Genomic DNA, 18392 nt, shown 5'->3' with positions numbered 1-18392 from the left:
AACGAGTAAGGAGCGATATATTGCGCTCACTCATACGAGATCCTGAGAGACGCTGGATTTCAGGTGCAGTCTGAGATCAGGACTGTCGTCAGCGCCGGTTTTGGGCTCAGCCTCTGAGAACGCCATCTGTGTTCATGCGGCGCCGGAGCTTCTGCCAGCCTCGCCCAGCGTGAGCCCGTCCCCAGAAACGCCGGCTTTATCCCGGAGCGAGAGAGCCGTAATGGAGATATATATTCAGCAGAGCTCCGTCCTCCACTAACAAACAACTTCAACAAATATATGTAAATGTGAAACACGACACGCTCCTGAAACCTAAAGAGCCAAATGAACAAATGCTCATTAAGCCCCGTTAACTGGCTTAATGGACTCACCAGTACACCAGTACACACCCCGGGTTGCCAGATAGCACGGCCTGTTCCAGTCTGCAGCATCACTGAGCTCAGCTGATTTTGGAGCAAGCTATAAAAAAAACAATATATGGACAAATATGTAGGGTATTGGGGCGTCCCAATCGCCTATATATTTGTCCATATATTGTTTTTTTATAGCTTGCCCCAAAATCATTAATGATTATTGTTTCTTCTGGAAAGTAAATGATATTTAATAGGAGTGGGAATCAATATCGATAACAAAGATACTAAAAGATACTGTGATTCTTTATTAAGATACTTTATAAATATATATATTATATATTGTATATCACAAGACAATTCTTTATTGTACTTTACAGCATCTGTGTTACTGAAGAGGATAAAATGCAAATAATATAATCCTAAATAATCAAATATCAGGAATTATAGATTTATTGGTTTTAGTTTCACATAATTTAACATCCAAAATTCTTCACTGCAGTTTTTTTTAAACCCTATTCATTTAAGTATAGCGCCACCATATGGAGTAATAAGGGAGTAACTTTAATAAGTCTAATTAATTATTTATATATATATATATACATATATATATATATATATATATATATATATATATATATATATATATATATATATATATATATATATATATATTTATTTATTTATTTATTTATTATATTTTAAGTAATTTGAGTTTAAAATAAGTCACAAGCCAAGTTATTTAAGTTATTCCTGATTGGAAAAATATTTACACTAATTTTTTAGACTTTACGATTGCTTATTTGCCAAAATCTTACTCATTAGTCTTAATTTACATATCTTTTGTCTAGAATTTGACAATAAATGTTTTGTAGGTTAATTCCATTATTATGGAAATCAGCAAGTCTTAGCTTCAGAAAAAAAAAAAAAACTATTTCAGAAACACCAGTTCTTCCGTAATGCAGCTTTAAGATGAAATAAGTAAGCCAGCCTAACATCATTTCCATCACATCCCAGCATTCAGTGTGACTGTTTGTGTGTGTGTGTGTCTGTGTGTGTGCTGCTTAAAGCTGCTAATGCTAATCAACCCTGTTGTCAACTGTGATAAATTCACAATTAACAGTTAAAAGTGGAGAATTAAAGTCCATTAGCAGAATCAGAGCTCGGGTCTCTGAGGGTTAAGACTCTGAGAATTTCTCTTTGACTTCATGAAAGAAGACAGTTGGGCTGTGAGTAGCGGTTAGCGGTTAGCGTTTAGCGCTGCCTTATTGTTGGGAGATTGCGAGTTTGAGCCCTGGAGCTGCTCCAGTCATCCGTGACCAGAATTTCAACAGACTATTATTGGACGCGTTCTCTTTGAGTGGCTCTTTCTATATTTTATGCAAATGTAAAAGTACTTCGGATGACCTCTCTGTATGAAGTGTGCTGTATCACTGACTATATATAAGCCTGGACTCTACGCCTCAATTCACTTCCGCTCTATAGAAATTAAGTTATAAATGTCTAGAGATTGAGCTGTAGAGACCTAAAGGTGGAGCCAGACTCAATACCTACTCATACGGTCGGCTTGACCTCTTTACTTCAGATATATGAAGATGGATGGATGGATGGATGAAAGAATGGAAGAATGGATGGATGAGTAGATGTGTGGCTAAATGGATGGATGAATGGATGGATGAATGGATGGATTTACAGACGGATAGAAAAATCAATGGATGGATGGAGTGGATAGATGAATAGATGTATCGAAGGGTGGATGTATAGATGCATAGATGGGTAGATGACTGGCTGAATGGATGGATGGATGGATGGATGGATGGATGGACAAAGAGACAAATAGATGGACAGATGGGTATAAAAATCAATGGATGAATTGGGTGGATCGATGAATAGATGGATAGTTGAGTGGATGTATAGATGCAGGGACGGGTAGATGGGTGGTTAAATGGATGGATGGATGGATGAACAAAGAGACGAATGGATGGACAGATGGGTAGAAAAATCAATAGATGGATGGGGTGGATAGATGAATAGATGACTGGCTGAGTGGATGGATGGATGGATGGATGGATGGATGGATAGACAAATAGAAAATCAGTGGATGGATGGGGTGGATAGATGAATAGATGGATGGAAGGGTGGATGTGCAGTTGCATGGATGGGTAGATGGGTGGCTAAATGGATGGATAGATAAATGGATGGATGGACAAAGAGATGAATGGCTGAACAGACAGATAGAAAATCCATGGATGGATGGATGTGGTGAATAAATGAATATGGGTGGGAAAATGGGAGGAAAATGGGAGAGGATGTTGACGTAGTCATTGAAACACATGGGAATGGGCGGAGTTACAAATCGTATTACTGCAACCAGCCAGCAGAGGCGCTAGAGCTGGTCTGGCTTCACTTTTACCGTAAAAGACTTTGGAAAAACATTGTTTTGTTTGTGCTTTTCTACTAGTATTGTGTTCTACACAGATGAATACAATAAACCTGCCTTGCTTTAGCTCACAGTGCGCTTCATCCAGTCGATATTAAATGAGATTACCTGATATAATCAGCTAGCCGATTTTTTAGCTCTTTAAAACAGATATTGGTATATTGGTATTGCTCACAGCATTTCATATCTACTTTCCAAGTGCAGAAATAAATAGTTAGTTTTGTTATGAAGGACTGCATGTTATTTCAATTGGCAAGAAATAAACACACAGGCACAAAGGCTGGGCTGCGGACTCCGTCAAAGCAATTATCACGTCCCGCCTGTGTTCATCTCTCGCCGGCACAAAGCTCTGCTCCTTCATGTCTTTGTGAGGAAATGTAGCGGCTGATGGAGGGAACGGCGAGCGGCTCCGGCGGCGGCGTTTGAAGTGAAATGAATTTGGCAGACAGTAAAAGAAACGCATCTACAGCACCAGCTCAACCACAACACACACCTGACTGAACGCATGCTGTTCATTTTAACTTCCTGCCTGAAAGTATGTGGATACTCTTTGTAATTGGTTGGCTCGGATAATTTAGTCACAGTCTTTGTTAACAGGTGAAAAACATCCAGAGTACAGAGAGAAAATCTCTGTGCACAATTACTGATCACTGCAGGAGAACAACTTAAAATACCCTGAGATACCAACTTTAAAACAAGCCAAATCTATCAATTCTTAAGGATATTTAAATAATGGATGTATGGATGGATGGGAAGTCTGAGAAAAACACGTACATGGTTGTTCTGGACAGGTATAAAATCACAGAGGATAAAAACGCCCATAAAAAAAAAAAATATATATATATATATATATATGTATATATATATACATATATATATATATATATCCCAGAACTCCCTGAGACACTTTAATGCAGGAAATGAGTTAATTACCAGTATCTAACTGGTCTGTAGTAGGAGTCAGAACTCTTAATTAATGGTTTGTAGTGGATTAAATATTTATTTCTCTCTTCAAAATGCAAATAAATTTATAGAATTTTTATACAATGTGATTTTTTGTTTTTTATTTTTGATATTCTATCTCTCACTGTTAAAATTATTCTTCATTCTCAGTGGGCAAACTTAAAAAAAAAAAATCAGAAATAGATCCAATCGATCGTTGGTGAGTCTACAATACTAAATTATTGAGCTAAAATCCTAAAAATGGTTTAGATTTTTAAAGAAGGAATCGTTTGAATTTTTTTCCATTCGTCATTCCCTCATTTCTAATCCCTCATTTCTGGATTTTATTTTTGATATTCTATCTCTCACTGTTAAAATGAACCTACCCTTACAATTATAGACTGTACATGTCCTTGTTCAGTGGGCAAATTTACAAAATAAGCTATGGATCCAGCTTGAAAAGTCTAAAAAAAACTACATTATTGAGCTAAAATCCTTAAAATTAAGATTTTAGGTTAAGATTTTAAAAGAAGGAATCGTTTGAACTTTTTTTTTTATTTTCTCGTTCCCTCGTTTCTGTTTTTAGACACATCTGGGCTGTGTCTCCTCTCTGATAATTTATATTTACATTTACATTTACGGTATTTAGCAGACGTCCTTATCCAGAGCGACTTACAACAGTGCTTCAAAGTTACTTAAGATATCCAAAGCTAGTTTGTAGACTAGGATCAAGAGATACATAGAACTTAATCATGTTAAGAACCCTAGGAACCTTTTTTTTTTTTTTTAATTTTATTATTAGTTTAGGAACTCTTTAAAAAGATGTGTCTTCAGTTGACGTTTGAAGACGGCGAGTGACTCTGCTGTTCTGACATCCAGTGGAAGTTCATTCCACCACCTTGGTGATGCAGCACAGAGAAGAGTCTGGATGTCTGTGTTCTGTGTGTTTTGAGGGATGGAGCTTCAAGCCGAGCCGTACTGGAAGCTCTAAGAGCTCTTGGTGCAGATCTGGCTTTGACCATCGCCATCAGGTATGATGATAATGGGCTTTTAGGAGATCCGGATTGGGCGTTTTCAGACTCTCTCTCTGGTGTGATAATGCTTCTGCTCGCTCTGCTCGGTGTATTTTCTGCTCGTGTCTTGCCGAGGCGTTAATGGCGTCGGTGGTCTTTTCGGGTTCGGGCCGGGGAGAGATTTACGCTGCTGTGGGACTCGCCGTGTCACAGCCGCTCCCTGAGCTGCAGTATTTTTTTTTTTGTACGCTGTGTTTGACTCCGCTTTTATCGAGCATTAACATCTGTAACGTTTGTAAAAGCAGAGCGGTGTACGCGAGAGTGAGCGCCACGCTTTCATCCTGCAGGGTTTCTCTTTAAGAGCGGCCTTACACTGTAAAAAATGATTTTTTGACTTTGTAAATACAACAAGGACAATTAAAGTAATTTCTACATGAAAACATCAATTCTGAGAATTACTCAAAAATGTAATGTATAATTCAGTGTAATACTTGGAGTTTCTGCGTAATTGTGTGTCTTCCCATTTAGTTAAATACATTCAGTAAATTTAACTGTAGTAACTGTAGTAAAAATTACTGAAATGTTGTCATCATTACATTAACTAAAGAAATTCAAGTAAAATGTTGCCAAAAGAACGCTCGTGTGACGTCAGACGTTAGACACGCCCCAACTTAATGCGGGGCGCTAGAGTGTGGCTCTGGGATAACAGGTACTGCCTGTCAGATGATTGCTGAACGCGTCTTTCTTCATCCTTTTATCCAGGTGGGAAATAAGTAAATGTTGAAGTGTATAATGTGATATGGGTATAAGAGTGTTGATATGGGTATAAGTGTGTTGTGTGTAATATGAGCCGCCCCGGTATCGTGTTAGCGTTAGCTACCGCGGCTAATTAACTCGGCGCCTGGCCACCGCTATTGTTTGCTAATTTCTCCGGATAGCATTTAGCTAACCCCCCAGCTTTATGACAAAGTGCCCTAGTCTATTCTCCCGCTAGCATTAGCTACCTCCTCTCAGTTACCATGAGGCTAGCCATGTTTACTGTGTATTATATGACTCCCGTTAGCATTTGCTAACTCCTCAGTTACCACGAGGCTAGCCGAGCTTACTGTGTAGTCTATGGCCCTCACTAGCATTAACTGCTTGCCTCAGTTACCACGAGGCTAGCCGAGCTTACTGTGTAGTCTATGGCCCTCACTAGAATTAGCTACTTGGCTCAGTTACCACGAGGCTAGCCGAGCTTACTGTGTAGTATATGGCCCTCACTAGCATTAACTGCTTGCCTCAGTTACCACGAGGCTAGCCGAGCTTACTGTGTAGTATATGGCCCTCACTAGCATTAACTGCTTGCCTCAGTTACCACGAGGCTAGCCGAGCTTACTGTGTAGTCTATGGCCCTCACTAGAATTAGCTACTTGGCTCAGTTACCACGAGGCTAGCCGAGCTTACTGTGTAGTATATGGCCCTCACTAGCATTAGCTACTTGCCTCAGTAACTATGCCCTTGGCCAGCGCTTTTCCGCGGGGGTTTCACCTTTTGCCTCAGTAATTACTTGTGTGTGTGTGTGTGCGCGCATGTGCGTTTGTGCACCAGAAATATAATTTTACAAGTTTTTTATTTTTATTTTTTACCCTAGGTGTCCCACCATGAGGTGGCTGTGTAAACGTTGTAGCTTTGCCTCAAATAAAAGGGTTGATATTTTCAAGCACTACTGTGTGTTTTGTGTTTAAAAATAAAATTATATTTTGTGGATATTGTGTGTCTTCATTTTTCAGGGAGGTGTTTTAAGCAGTGCCCATTATTAACAAAATACTTGGAGTTTTTAGTGTAATATGTGTACTAGTTTTTTACCAGAAATTTTAATCAAAATGTAACTAAGTAAAAAAATACTTGCTTTCAGTGGTAAATATTACTTTGGTATTACTAATAAAAACTGTAAGGAGATGCAAGTAAATTTTACTTAAAAAAATGCTATGTTAAATTTACTTAGTATTTCTGTGTGTAAAACGTGTACAAGGTTTTTACTAGTAATTTTTAATCAAAATATAACTAAGTAAAAAATACTTGCTTTCAGTAGTAAATTTTACTTTGGTATTACTAATAAAAACTGTAAGGAGATGCAAGTAAATTTTACTTAAAAAAATGCTATGTTAAATTTACTTAGTATTTCTGTGTGTAAAACGTGTACAAGGTTTTTTTAAGTAAATCCTACTCCACATTTTTTTCAGTGTAGACCTGAGTTTAGCCTTAAGTGGCTCTTCTGTTCTGTTCTGTTTTAAGATTTTTACGTGTTTTTTCTTCTGGTTTTAATGCGAAAGTTTTGTCACCTTGACTAAATGACATTTTGATATTTTTTTTTTTTTAATATTGAAGTAGTAAACATGACCTCTGAAGCTAATAAATGCAAAAAAATGTGTTTCATAACAAAACAAAAATAAAAAATAAATATATAAAGATACACTAAGGAGTTAATTTAATGTTATTTTACTCTTCATTGCAGGATAGATAGGATTGGGTGGCTGACTGTTGACCGTTGTCAGGGTTTTAATCAGCCAGTGGTGCACCTGTGTTTCCCGCCACCTGAAATGTACCTGAACTCACCTCACTTCCAGACCACCACACCCATCAGAGTAGATTAATTTCTTAACTTTAAAGGGTATTTTAACTGTGCGATTATCGATATATTTAACGATAGAGCCCTCTTAACTCAATGCAGCGAATCTCTAGTTTGATTCAGTTCTCAGATAAAGGCAGATAAGAAGTCTAAGACTGATGTAGTTCCAGTCTGTTGCTCTTTTGCCTCAAAAAATTGGCAATAAAACAGCATAAACTCGACTTTATGATCAGAATGGAGCGTCTCTCCTGATGCGCCGCTCCGTTCTTCACTTTTAAACTGATCCAAAAACACCGGCGGTGAATCCAGAGCTCTCATTCGCCGAGCGGTTCTGAACCCGGCGGGGCGGCGGTGTGAATCCACGCCGATTTAAAAAGCCTCTCGTCTCAGATATGAAAGTGTAACACTGGCAGCGCTGCTTCTGAATTAATGCTCAGGCTGTGATTGATACAGCGTTTGATTCGGGCTGTTTTTATGTGAAATAAAGGCAGGATTCAGAAGAGCAGCGTGTCGGAGGTGTTGGTTGCGGTTTTTAGGAGCAGTGGGGGGTTATGGGATCATAAGAAAGTGGGTTTATTTGGGTTTTTCAGTGCAGCTCAGACACAGATGTGGCCCTGTTGGTTATAATGGAAGTTTTAAATATCTGGAAGGAAGTCTGGTTATATGAGGATCAATATCTGAATATTAATAGTCATTTCCTCTTTTTTGAATTTTTTTTTTGTTACTTAATCATATTTATTTTGCGAGAGTATTCAGAGAGTATTACCGTATTTTCCACACTATAAGACGCACTTAAAATCGACAGTGCTCCTTAAAGTCCAGTATGAATTCTACCAGTCAGGTATTAAGGAACTTTATAGACACTCTGCTGAAGTACAGAGTTATAAAGGGTGAGTTTTCAGAGAAGGTTCTCCAGCACTAAGGCTGAAGCAGTACTAGCATTAGCCACAAAGCTAGCTCTTTTGCCATTGAGAGCTGAGTATATCAGACTGTAGTCTGCATGTTTACCGTGTTAAAACAAGCTACATGAGATGCACCGCTAGCTCATGTGTAGCACTGCCGGGTGGCATTTACTAGCGCTAAGCACTGCTAACCGCGCTAAAATACTGGAAATCTACTTTTTAGCTTACTGTAAATCTGTGTAGATTAACATACAGCACTTGTTTAACTTAAAAAGAACATGTATTTTCATTGATAGTGCACCATTTCCAAACAATGCAGATTCTGAGATTATCTACAGAGAGCACAAAGTCGACGTTTTACTCGACAATAAACAGAATAAAGAATAAAATATCATTACTGTTCCCTTAAATGAGCACCAAAGTCAGAGCTCACCTAGTTCTTAAAGGGAATAAAGGCAACTGGCAAACTAATTGGTTTATTTTATTTAGTTTTATGATTCATTAAGAGAATAAGTTCATGCCGTTTGCATGTTTTGAGCAGCGCAAGGCCTATTTTGATCACCTCTACCTCTTTTGTTCGGACCAAATTTTGGTCTTTTGGGCAATCTGGACTTTTTCAGATGTTTTTACACCTGTAGTTGTGAAAGTTTCTATGGTCCGGATCAGTTGATGAGTTTGTGTATTTGGAGCTTCAGTTTCTCCCTCTGTTTGCTTTGGTTTGGTTTCACACAGGCATAAAAACCTAAACGCACCAAAATGCTCATCAATAAACTGCACAAGCACATCGTCTCCTCAATTTGCTGATGTGTTTTTAAACACAGTGTTTTTAAAAGGACGTGCAGCGCAGATATGAGCAGTGAATGCAGAACACACAGTGCGTGTAAACAGCATGGAGCAGCAGCAGAGACAGCGTTTGTTCATAGCTGTGGTAATTAGTGTTATCTGGCTAATAATATATCGGATTAAACTGCGCCTTATCAGCAGTTTAGCTCAAATAAAAGGAGTATATATTTGATAGTGGGTCAGATCGAGACCGGATCACGTTCTCACGTTCTCTACTTCCTCTACTTCCTCTATCAGGTCTCGGTATGGTTGTTTTGATCCACACCTGAGTGCTATTACTGTTTTACTAAGGATACAAACCAACCAGAATCTGTTTTAACCAAACCAAATAGTTCTGGTGTGAAAATGCCTTAAAAACCTGCTATTTTCAATTAGAACCAAACTGAAAAGTCTTTATTTTTTCACGATTTGACAGCGTTAATCGTAACGTCTGCACTGAAACGTGGAACCGTAAAGAGTTTGCCTTCAGTAAAGCCAGTGAAGCATCTTTCTTCAGTATTTTTGCTTCTTATCAACCATCAGATCTGTCTGAAGACACATTACCCATATGGTAGACTGTTGCCTTTTCCTTGACTTGCTTTTCTTCCTCTTTTCCCTCCCGGCGTTTCTCACAGAGCTGCTGGATAAACGTGGCAGAGGCGCGGCGTTGGATGGCACAGATGGCAGATGAAAACCATGTGCGCGTCTGTGTGGCGCTGTCGTATCGCAGCGACAGCTGTAAGGCATATAGAAGGTGTTTGTTTAGCTGATGAAAATATTTTGACGTAGATTGTCAAATGCAAGGACACTTTTCTCGCTAATCAGAAGAAGAGGAAAGGAAGTGAAGGGAGGAAAACTTTATTCCTACTTCGATTTTCCTTCATCTTTTTTTCTTTTTTATTCCATTCCAATAAAGTGTCGTTCGGTCTCTTCGGATTTGCCGCCGCATAATAAATGAGCGACGCTCCTTTTAATCTTCATCTCAACACTCAAAACATCTCAAAACTCATAAAAGGTTTTTTTAGACTCTTTCTAGCGTATATTAATAAATTCTCCAAGGCTGTTTAGAATAGCTGGAGGTTTCACATCACTGACATCACTGTTATTCTTACACTGACGGTTGCCAAGTCCTGCTCTTTCACTCGTTGTGTCAGGGTTTCCTCTCAGCTGCCACATTTTGACGCATTGCATTTAAATGAGCAAATTAGCGAAGCTCATGGTGCCGCATCAGAGCAGAACTGCAAGACAAACGACAAACCAAGGTTTTATTATGGGAATTATGTGACAAGTCTCAGCTCTTAACTCTTATCTCATAAACTCTGAGTGTTTATAGGTTTATAATTTTAAATATCTATAGGCTAAATGTCATAGTGGGCAGCACCACACATCAGAATACAATGCTAACACCATTACGCTCTTCACACAGCAGAATCAGGTGCCAGATCCAGTCAAACTCCCCCACTTTATTAAGAAAAATGGTTCCAGTGTTGTATTCTTATCTCTTATCTCTTAACCTATAAAAAGGGTATAACACTTTCTTGCATGTGGACTGATGCCACTTTAAAGGGACAGTGATGACAGATCGAATCGAATTACACACACACACACACACACACACACATAAAGCACTAGAGTGACATCATTACAGGCCTGCACGGCGAGAGAGTGAGTAATGATACCTTTCTGCTACAACTCACAGGACACGACAAGACACACACACACACACACACACTCCAGCCTGTAAAAACACTCCAGACGAGGCCACTATTCTCACTCCCAGAGCTGGGTTAGATTTGTGAAGCAGTAATTAGCTACTGTCACAACATGCCTGCTGCAGCAGAAGCAGCTTTTATACAGAGAAAAGCAGTAAACAGACCCTCCTCTGAGAACACGCTGCTGCACATCTGCATTCAGCAGCACTGTTACACTGCTTTACCACACCCCCCCCCCCCCCCCCCGTACTGAGAGTAAAGCATATTTTTTTTCATGTTTTTTCATGCTAATTCTGTGCTAAATACTCATTCCTGGTACTCAAAAACATACAAAGTAAGAGGAGTGAGTTCCATTAACAGTAATGAGTTTTAGTAACAGGAGTGAGTTCCAGTAACAGGAACGAGTGCCAGTTTTTGCTAATTCTGTGCTAAAAACTAATTCCTGTTACTTTAATTCCTGTTACTCAAAAACATAAAACGTAAGAGGAGTGAGTTCCAGTAACAGGAAGTGAGTTCCAGTAACAGGAGTGAGTGCCAGTAACAGGAGTGAGTGCCAGTAACAGGACTGAGTTCCAGTAATAGGAAGTGAGTTCCAATAACAGGAAGTGAGTTCCAGTAACAGGACTGAGTTCCAGTAATAGGAAGTGAGTTCCAATAACAGGAAGTGAGTTCCAGTAACAGGACTGAGTTCCAGTAATAGGAAGTGAGTTCCAATAACAGGAAGTGAGTTCCAGTAACAGGAGTGAGTTCCAGTAACAGGAGTGAGTGCCAGGAACAGGAGTGTTTGTTTTTTTTTTGGTCATAATTATTATCAATTATTTGAACATGCAGTCGACCATTTCTAAAAATCTAGTAAAAAATAAGTAAATCTGCCTGAGATTGGCCAGTACATGTTTTGAGTAGTTAAATACATGTGTTATTAGATTCAGACTTGAAAAAAGATAAATAAGTTTATAATTTGAAAGAGTTACAACAAGCCAATGGCACCCGTTCGGTGGAATGACACTTGTAACACCTGTAATGCGACATATATATAACATAACTACTAAAGCTCCAAAAGTATTAGGACAGCACATCCTCGTCTAAAGCTGATATTGGAATTCTCTTTGCTGTAAGATATAGAAAGAGACTGAACGTTGAATTTCCCAGAAACCCACGCGGTCCGTCCAGCAGAACCCCGGCAGGATGGCCGAGCGGGGCGTTAATATTCAGCAGAAATATAGTTTATCAAATATTGAACACCCGCAGCACTGTATATACCATTCGACACACACACACACACACACACACACACACATACAGATAATGAGTCCAACACTAACAGGAGCAGTTCCATGTCATCAGGCTGACTGCATGATTTAGCTGAATAATTGATGCGTGTGTGTGTGTGTGTGTGAGGGGTGTGTGTGTGTGTGAGGGGTGTGTGTAGTACCTGTCGCGTGCTGTAGCCGTCGCTCGCTGTGCTAATAAAACATCGGCTCTGCGCCGCAGCGATACGCTGCTTAATGAAAGTTTAATAGAGGGACCAGTGGCAATTTGGCCTTGAACAATGCTTTGAGGCGAATTCCCCATGCTGGAATATGGGTACGGGTGTGTATAGAGTGTGTGTGTGTGTGTTGGGTGGGTAGGTGGGGGGTGTAAAGAGAGTTGCAGTCATTAGAGGCTCACTGGGCTTCATGTTTCATTGATCACTCCTCCAGTTCCTGCTAACGTGCTGCAGGTTGCTAATTATTATGGATTGCTTGCTTATTGTTTTCTAATATTGCTCACCTCCTGCATGGAGGAAGTCTCTCGCCCGCCTCGCTCTGCTCCTTCACTGCGGGCTGCTGTTAACTGTTTATTACTCCACAGAAAACAATAAACACAATTAAATACAGGTGCATCTCAAAAAAAAAAATATTTCATTGAAAAAAAGTAACTTAATTTCAGTCATTCAGTTGAAAATGTGAAACTCATATATTATATAGATGTATCACACATAGAGTAATCTATTTTAAGCGTTTATTTATTTGTTATTGTTAATGATTATGGCTTACAGACGACGAAAACCCACAAATCTGTATCTTGGCAGTGTGGGCAGTGTGCCAAGTCCTGCTGGAAAATGAAATCCGCATCTCCATAAAGGTTCTCAGCAGAAAATACGTTGGACTTGATAAAACACAGTGGACCAACACCAGCAGATGACATGTCTCTACAAACTAGTATAGTGAGTATAGGAGAGTATAGATTAGTATAGGGGTTATAAATTAGTATAGGTTAATATAGTGAGTACAGGAGAGTATAGATTAGTATAGGGGTTATATGGTAGTATAGGTTAGTACAGTGAGTATAGGAGAGTATAAAGTATTTTAGGTTAGTATATTGAGTTTAGGAGAGTATAGATTAGTATAGGGGTTATAAGGTAGTATAGGTTAATATAGTGAGTACAGGAGAGTATAGGTTAGTATAGTGAGTATAGGAGAGTATAGGGTAGTATAGTGAGTATAAGGGAGTATAGGGTAGTGTAAGTTAGTATAGTGAGTATAGGAGAGTATAGGTTAGTATAGTGAGTATTGGGGAGTATAGGGTAGTATAGTGAGTATAGGGGAGTATAGGGTAGTGTAAGTTAGTATAGAGAGTATAGGAGAGTATAGGTTAGTATAGTGAGTATAGGGGAGTATAGGGTAGTGTAAGTTAGTATAGAGAGTATAGGAGAGTATAGGTTAGTATAGTGAGTATAGGGGAGTATAGGGTAGTGTAAGTTAGTATAGAGAGTATAGGAGAGTATAGGTTAGTATAGTGAGTATAGGGGAGTATAGGGTAGTGTAAGTTAGTATAGAGAGTATAGGAGAGTATAGGGTAGTATAGTGAGTATAGGGGAGTATAGGGTAGTGTAAGTTAGTATAGAGAGTATAGGAGAGTATAGGTTAGTATAGTGAGTATAGGGGAGTATAGGGTAGTGTAAGTTAGTATAGTGAGTGCAGGAGAGTATAGGTTAGTATAGTGAGTATTGGGGAGTATAGGGTAGTGTAAGTTAGTATAGTGAGTATAGGAGAGTATAGGTTAGTATAGTGAGTATTGGGGAGTATAGGGTAGTGTAAGTTAGTATAGTGAGTGCAGGAGAGTATAGGTTAGTATAGTGAGTATTGGGGAGTATAGGGTAGTGTAAGTTAGTATAGTGAGTATAGGAGAGTATAGGTTAGTATAGTGAGTATTGGGGAGTATAGGGTAGTGTAAGTTAGTATAGTGAGTATAGGAGAGTATAGGTTAGTATAGTGAGTATAGGGGAGTATAGGGTAGTGTAAGTTAGTATAGTGAGTATAGGAGAGTATAGGGTAGTGTAGGTTAGAATAGTGAGTAGAGTATAGGGTAGTATAGGGGTTATAATGTAGTATATGTTAGTAGTATAGTGAGTATGTGAGAGTATAGAGTAGTATCGGTTATTTCATTTTCCAGCAGGACTTGGCACACTGCCCACACTGCCATAAGTGTGCCATTCTGATATGTCCATGTTTGCAGTAGCTCTTGTATCAGCACCATTAGCATTAGCACAGCATTTGCTCTGATAACCACAAAAGCAAAAGCTGTTATAATCATATAAAGGTCTTGAGAACAGAACTGGTTTCAGTAGTACAGAAATACTCGTAGGGGGCTGCTGCTGTAAGTTTTGTGTGTTTTTTCTGGTGTTTTGCAGGGAAAGGTACGGCGGGAGATTTCCACACCACCGCATCGCTGGGCAGTCTGCTGGACGACCAGCACTGGCACCACATTAGCATCGAGCGACTCCGCGGACACGTCAACTTCACCGTGGATAAAAATACACAGCGGCTGCAGCTCCCCGAACACCAGAGTCACTTCCAGATTAACCAGGTGTGCTGCTGCTGACCCGCTTCACACTGCTGACCACCACCCGCACCACCCACACTGCCCGCACTACCCATAAACAGCCTGCTCTACACCTCTCTCTACCTCCATCTCTTTCCTTCTCTTTCTCCACCTCTCTCTCTCCACCTCTCTCTACCTCCAGCTCTTTTTCTCTACCTCCATCTCTCTCTCTCTACCTCCATCTCATTCCTTCTCTTTCTCCACCTCTCTCTCCACCTCTCTCTACCTCCAGCTCTTTCTCTTCTTCTCTTTCTCTACCTCTCTCTCTCAATTTCTGGTGAGCTATTCCATTTCTCTCTCGCTACCTCCACCTCTCTCTACCTCCATCTCTTTCCTTCTCTTTCTATCCCATCTCTCTCCACCTCTCTCTACCTCCAGCTCTTTCTCTTCTCTTTCTCTACCTCTCTCTCTCTCCATTTCCCTTTCTCCCTCTACCTCTCACTGTCTCTCTCTCTCTCTCTCTCTCTCTCTCTCCATTTCTCTCTCTCTACCTCCATCTCTTTCTCTCTACCTCCAGCTCTTTCTCTTCTTCTCTTTCTCTACCTCCCTCTCTCCCTTTGCCTTTCTCCCTGTACCTCTCACTGTCTGACTCTCTCTCTCCGTTTCTCTCTCTCTCTTTCTCTTTACACATTTTTCTATCTACATATTTCTCAAAAGTGTTATTCCATTATGAAATTATAAAATACGTTGTGTTTTCGTTCGATACAGTGAGCAAAGGCTACCATAGGTAGTATAGGATTTACACTGAGTATAGTAGAGTATAAAGTATTTTAGTTTAGTATAGCCAGTAAAGAAGAGTATAGGGTATTATTGGGGGTTATAAGCTAGTATAGGTTAGTATAGTAAGTATAGGAGACTATAGGGTAGTATAGTGGTTATAAGCTAGTATAGGTTAGTATAGTAAGTATAGGAGACTATAGGGTAGTATAGTGGTTATAAGCTAGTATAGGTTAGTATAGTAAGTATAGGAGACTATAGGGTAGTATAGTGGTTATAATTTAGTATTGGTTAGTATAGTGAATAAAGGAGAGTATAGGGCAGTATAGGAGAGTATAGAGTAGTATAGGGGTTAGTATTGGTTAGTAGTGCAATGAATATAGGGGAGTATAGGGTAGTATAGAGGTTATAAGGTAGTATAGGTTGGTATAGTAAGTACTGGAGAGTGCATAGAGTAGTATAGGTTAGTATAGTGGGTATAGGAGAGTACAGGGTAGTATAGGGGTTATAAGGTAGTATAGGTTGGTATAGTAAGTATTGAAGAGTATAGAGTATTATAGGTTATAGGTTAGGATCGGTGGCTGACACTGAGTGTTAAAAGTCTGTGGTGATGTTGGTGGAGATGCTGGTGTGTTAGGGGGGTGTGTTGGGGGGGTGATGGTGATGGAGGATGATGGTCCTGTAATGTTGTTGGTTATAGAAGTGCCTGTTTTCATCAGTGTCTCTCTGACTTCCTGTTTTTAAGCAGCTCAGAGACGTTAGTTTTAATTCCTGGATCTGAGCGTCTGCGTGATGAGAAGCGCTGCGTCAGGTCGACGTCGTTAAGCCCTAACGTTTTCATCATGGTCCCGTCAGCCGTCAGAGAGCGCGCTCAGAGGAAGCGTGGATAATTTAACACCAGACTGTTGTTCTTTCACAAGATCAGTTTCGGCGGCGTGTCGGCTGTGGGGGCTCAGAGAGACCACTCCAAGAGGAACTTCCACGGCTGCCTGGAGAACCTGCTGTACAACGGCGTTAACGTGGTGGAGCTGGCCAAGGAGAAGAAGGTCTCGGCAGTGGTAAGAACAAACTGCTTTACTGTGAACAAAATGAAAAAATATCAATAATTGCTCTGAGTTTTCTGGCTCCAATTCCGTTCACGTATCTTGCCATCAGCTGCCAGAGTCCTGAGAGAGCACAACTGTAGAGACTTGCTCTCTCTGGGTGGGTACAGTACAGTAGATGGCGCTCTTTCTTTCCCCTCATCACTCCAAGGGTGATGTGGATCAGCACAAGGCTGCGTCTGTGAGCTAATGTATCAGAACCGAGTCACTTCGCTTTCCTCCGAGCTTTAGCGCTGTGATGCTACTCGCTAATGCTACATCAGCAGCAGCTCAAAAAGAGGTGGAGTCTGATTTCACATGTATCGGAGGATAAAATGTGTCAAAATAAAAGTCACTAATGTAAATAAAAATGTAATCCAATTCAAACATTGTTATTTTTGTACCCTATTAATCAGCTAGCATCTGCAATAATTCATAAATCATATATATATATATATTTTTTTTTTTGGTGATCTATTTCTATAATGCTGCTTTAACAGAGCTGGATGGTTCATTCCTGATTCTCTATCCTCATGTAAACATTTATAATACTTTTACCAATATAATAATCCTGAGTCTCACCAAACACCAGTTAAAATATGTACAAATCCAATCTGAATCCATTATAAATTAATCAGTTCTTCCATTTTACCTGAATAACATATTATCACTGCTACAGTAACAAGGTTCTTTATCGCCAAACATCATTATGTGCTGTTTGTTTGTGAGATCCGTGGTCTGCGTGGATTAATGCGGAGCGTCCTGACGCTCCTCACTGCTTGTTTTTCTCTGTTAGCTCAGTCGCTGGGGTATTAGAGGTTAAGCCAATTACAAATTCTGTTAATCATGGTCCTAATCAGCCCAGACTCAGTGTGGGGGAGCTCCATGCATAATTTACAAGCCAAACATCATAACTCACATCCTGAGTAATTTACTCTCAGAAATCTGTTTGCATGAGTAATGAACTGAGAGTGAGAGTGTGGCCCTGTCCCGTTTATCACTTTTACTTTTAGCCCTTTAGTTTTAAAGTGTCACCTTTACCCTTAGAACTGAGTTACAAGGGTAAGTGGTTAAAAGCTCCTAATAAGAAAGGGCTTGTGCCGAAACCCCGGCTACTGAGTATAATATGGAATTCAGTCCGAGTTGTCTGTGCCTAAACCTGGGAGTACACCTGGAGGTATAATAAGGAAATCAGCCGGAGCTGCTTGTGCCAGTACCCCGACTGCTGAGTATAATATAAACATCAGCCCAAGCCACATGTTCCCACACACCGGCTGCCGAGTATAACATAGGACTCTTCATGAGCCACTTGTGCTATTACCCCATCTGCTGCCTAAATAAAGGATTCATCCTGAGCCGCTTGTGCCGAGTATAATATAGGAATCGGCTCAAGCAGCTTGTGCCAACACCCCGGCTGCCAAGTATAATATGGAAATTGTCCCAAATCATTCAGACAATGGATTCGTCCTGAGCCACTTGTACCAACACCCCGGCTTCCAAGTAAAACATAGGAATCCGCCTGAGCAGCTTGTGCTAATACTCCGGCTGCCAAGTATAGTATGGAAATTAGCCGGAGTTGTCTGTGCCAACACCCCGGCTCCCTAGTATAATACATAATCAGCCTGAGCTGCTTGTGCCAACACACCGGCTGCTGAGTATAATAAGGGATTCATCCTGTGCCACTTGTGCCAAGTATAATATAGGAATCGGCCCAAGCAGCTTGTGCCAACACCCTGGCTGCCAAGTATAACGTAGTAATTGGCCTGAGCAGCTTGTGCCAATACCCCGGCTGCAGAGTATAATATGGAAATTGGCCCCAGCCACTTATGCTAACACACTGGCTGCTGAGTATAATAAGGGATTCGTCCTGAGCCACTTGTGCCAATACCATGCTGCCAAGGATAACATAGGAATCGGCCTGAGCAGCTTGTGCTAAT

The 18392-nt window shown here is 40.1% G+C and overlaps 1 protein-coding gene across 2 annotated transcripts in view; it reads left to right on the top strand.

Moving 5' to 3' along the window:
- cntnap3 (contactin associated protein family member 3) overlaps nt 1-18392 on the top strand; it is a 158316-nt gene that overhangs the window by 69502 nt on the left and 70422 nt on the right. For both annotated transcript variants that reach the window (XM_049468997.1, XM_049468996.1), the window contains exons 6-7: nt 14466-14641; nt 16294-16431. In XM_049468997.1, coding sequence (XP_049324954.1) covers nt 14466-14641; nt 16294-16431 — 314 coding nt within the window. The remainder of the gene's footprint in view (nt 1-14465; nt 14642-16293; nt 16432-18392) is intronic.

This window comes from Astyanax mexicanus, chromosome 20, assembly GCF_023375975.1.
Source record: "Astyanax mexicanus isolate ESR-SI-001 chromosome 20, AstMex3_surface, whole genome shotgun sequence".
NCBI lineage: Eukaryota > Metazoa > Chordata > Actinopteri > Characiformes > Acestrorhamphidae > Astyanax > Astyanax mexicanus.
This window is presented reverse-complemented; position numbering and strand designations above follow the sequence as displayed.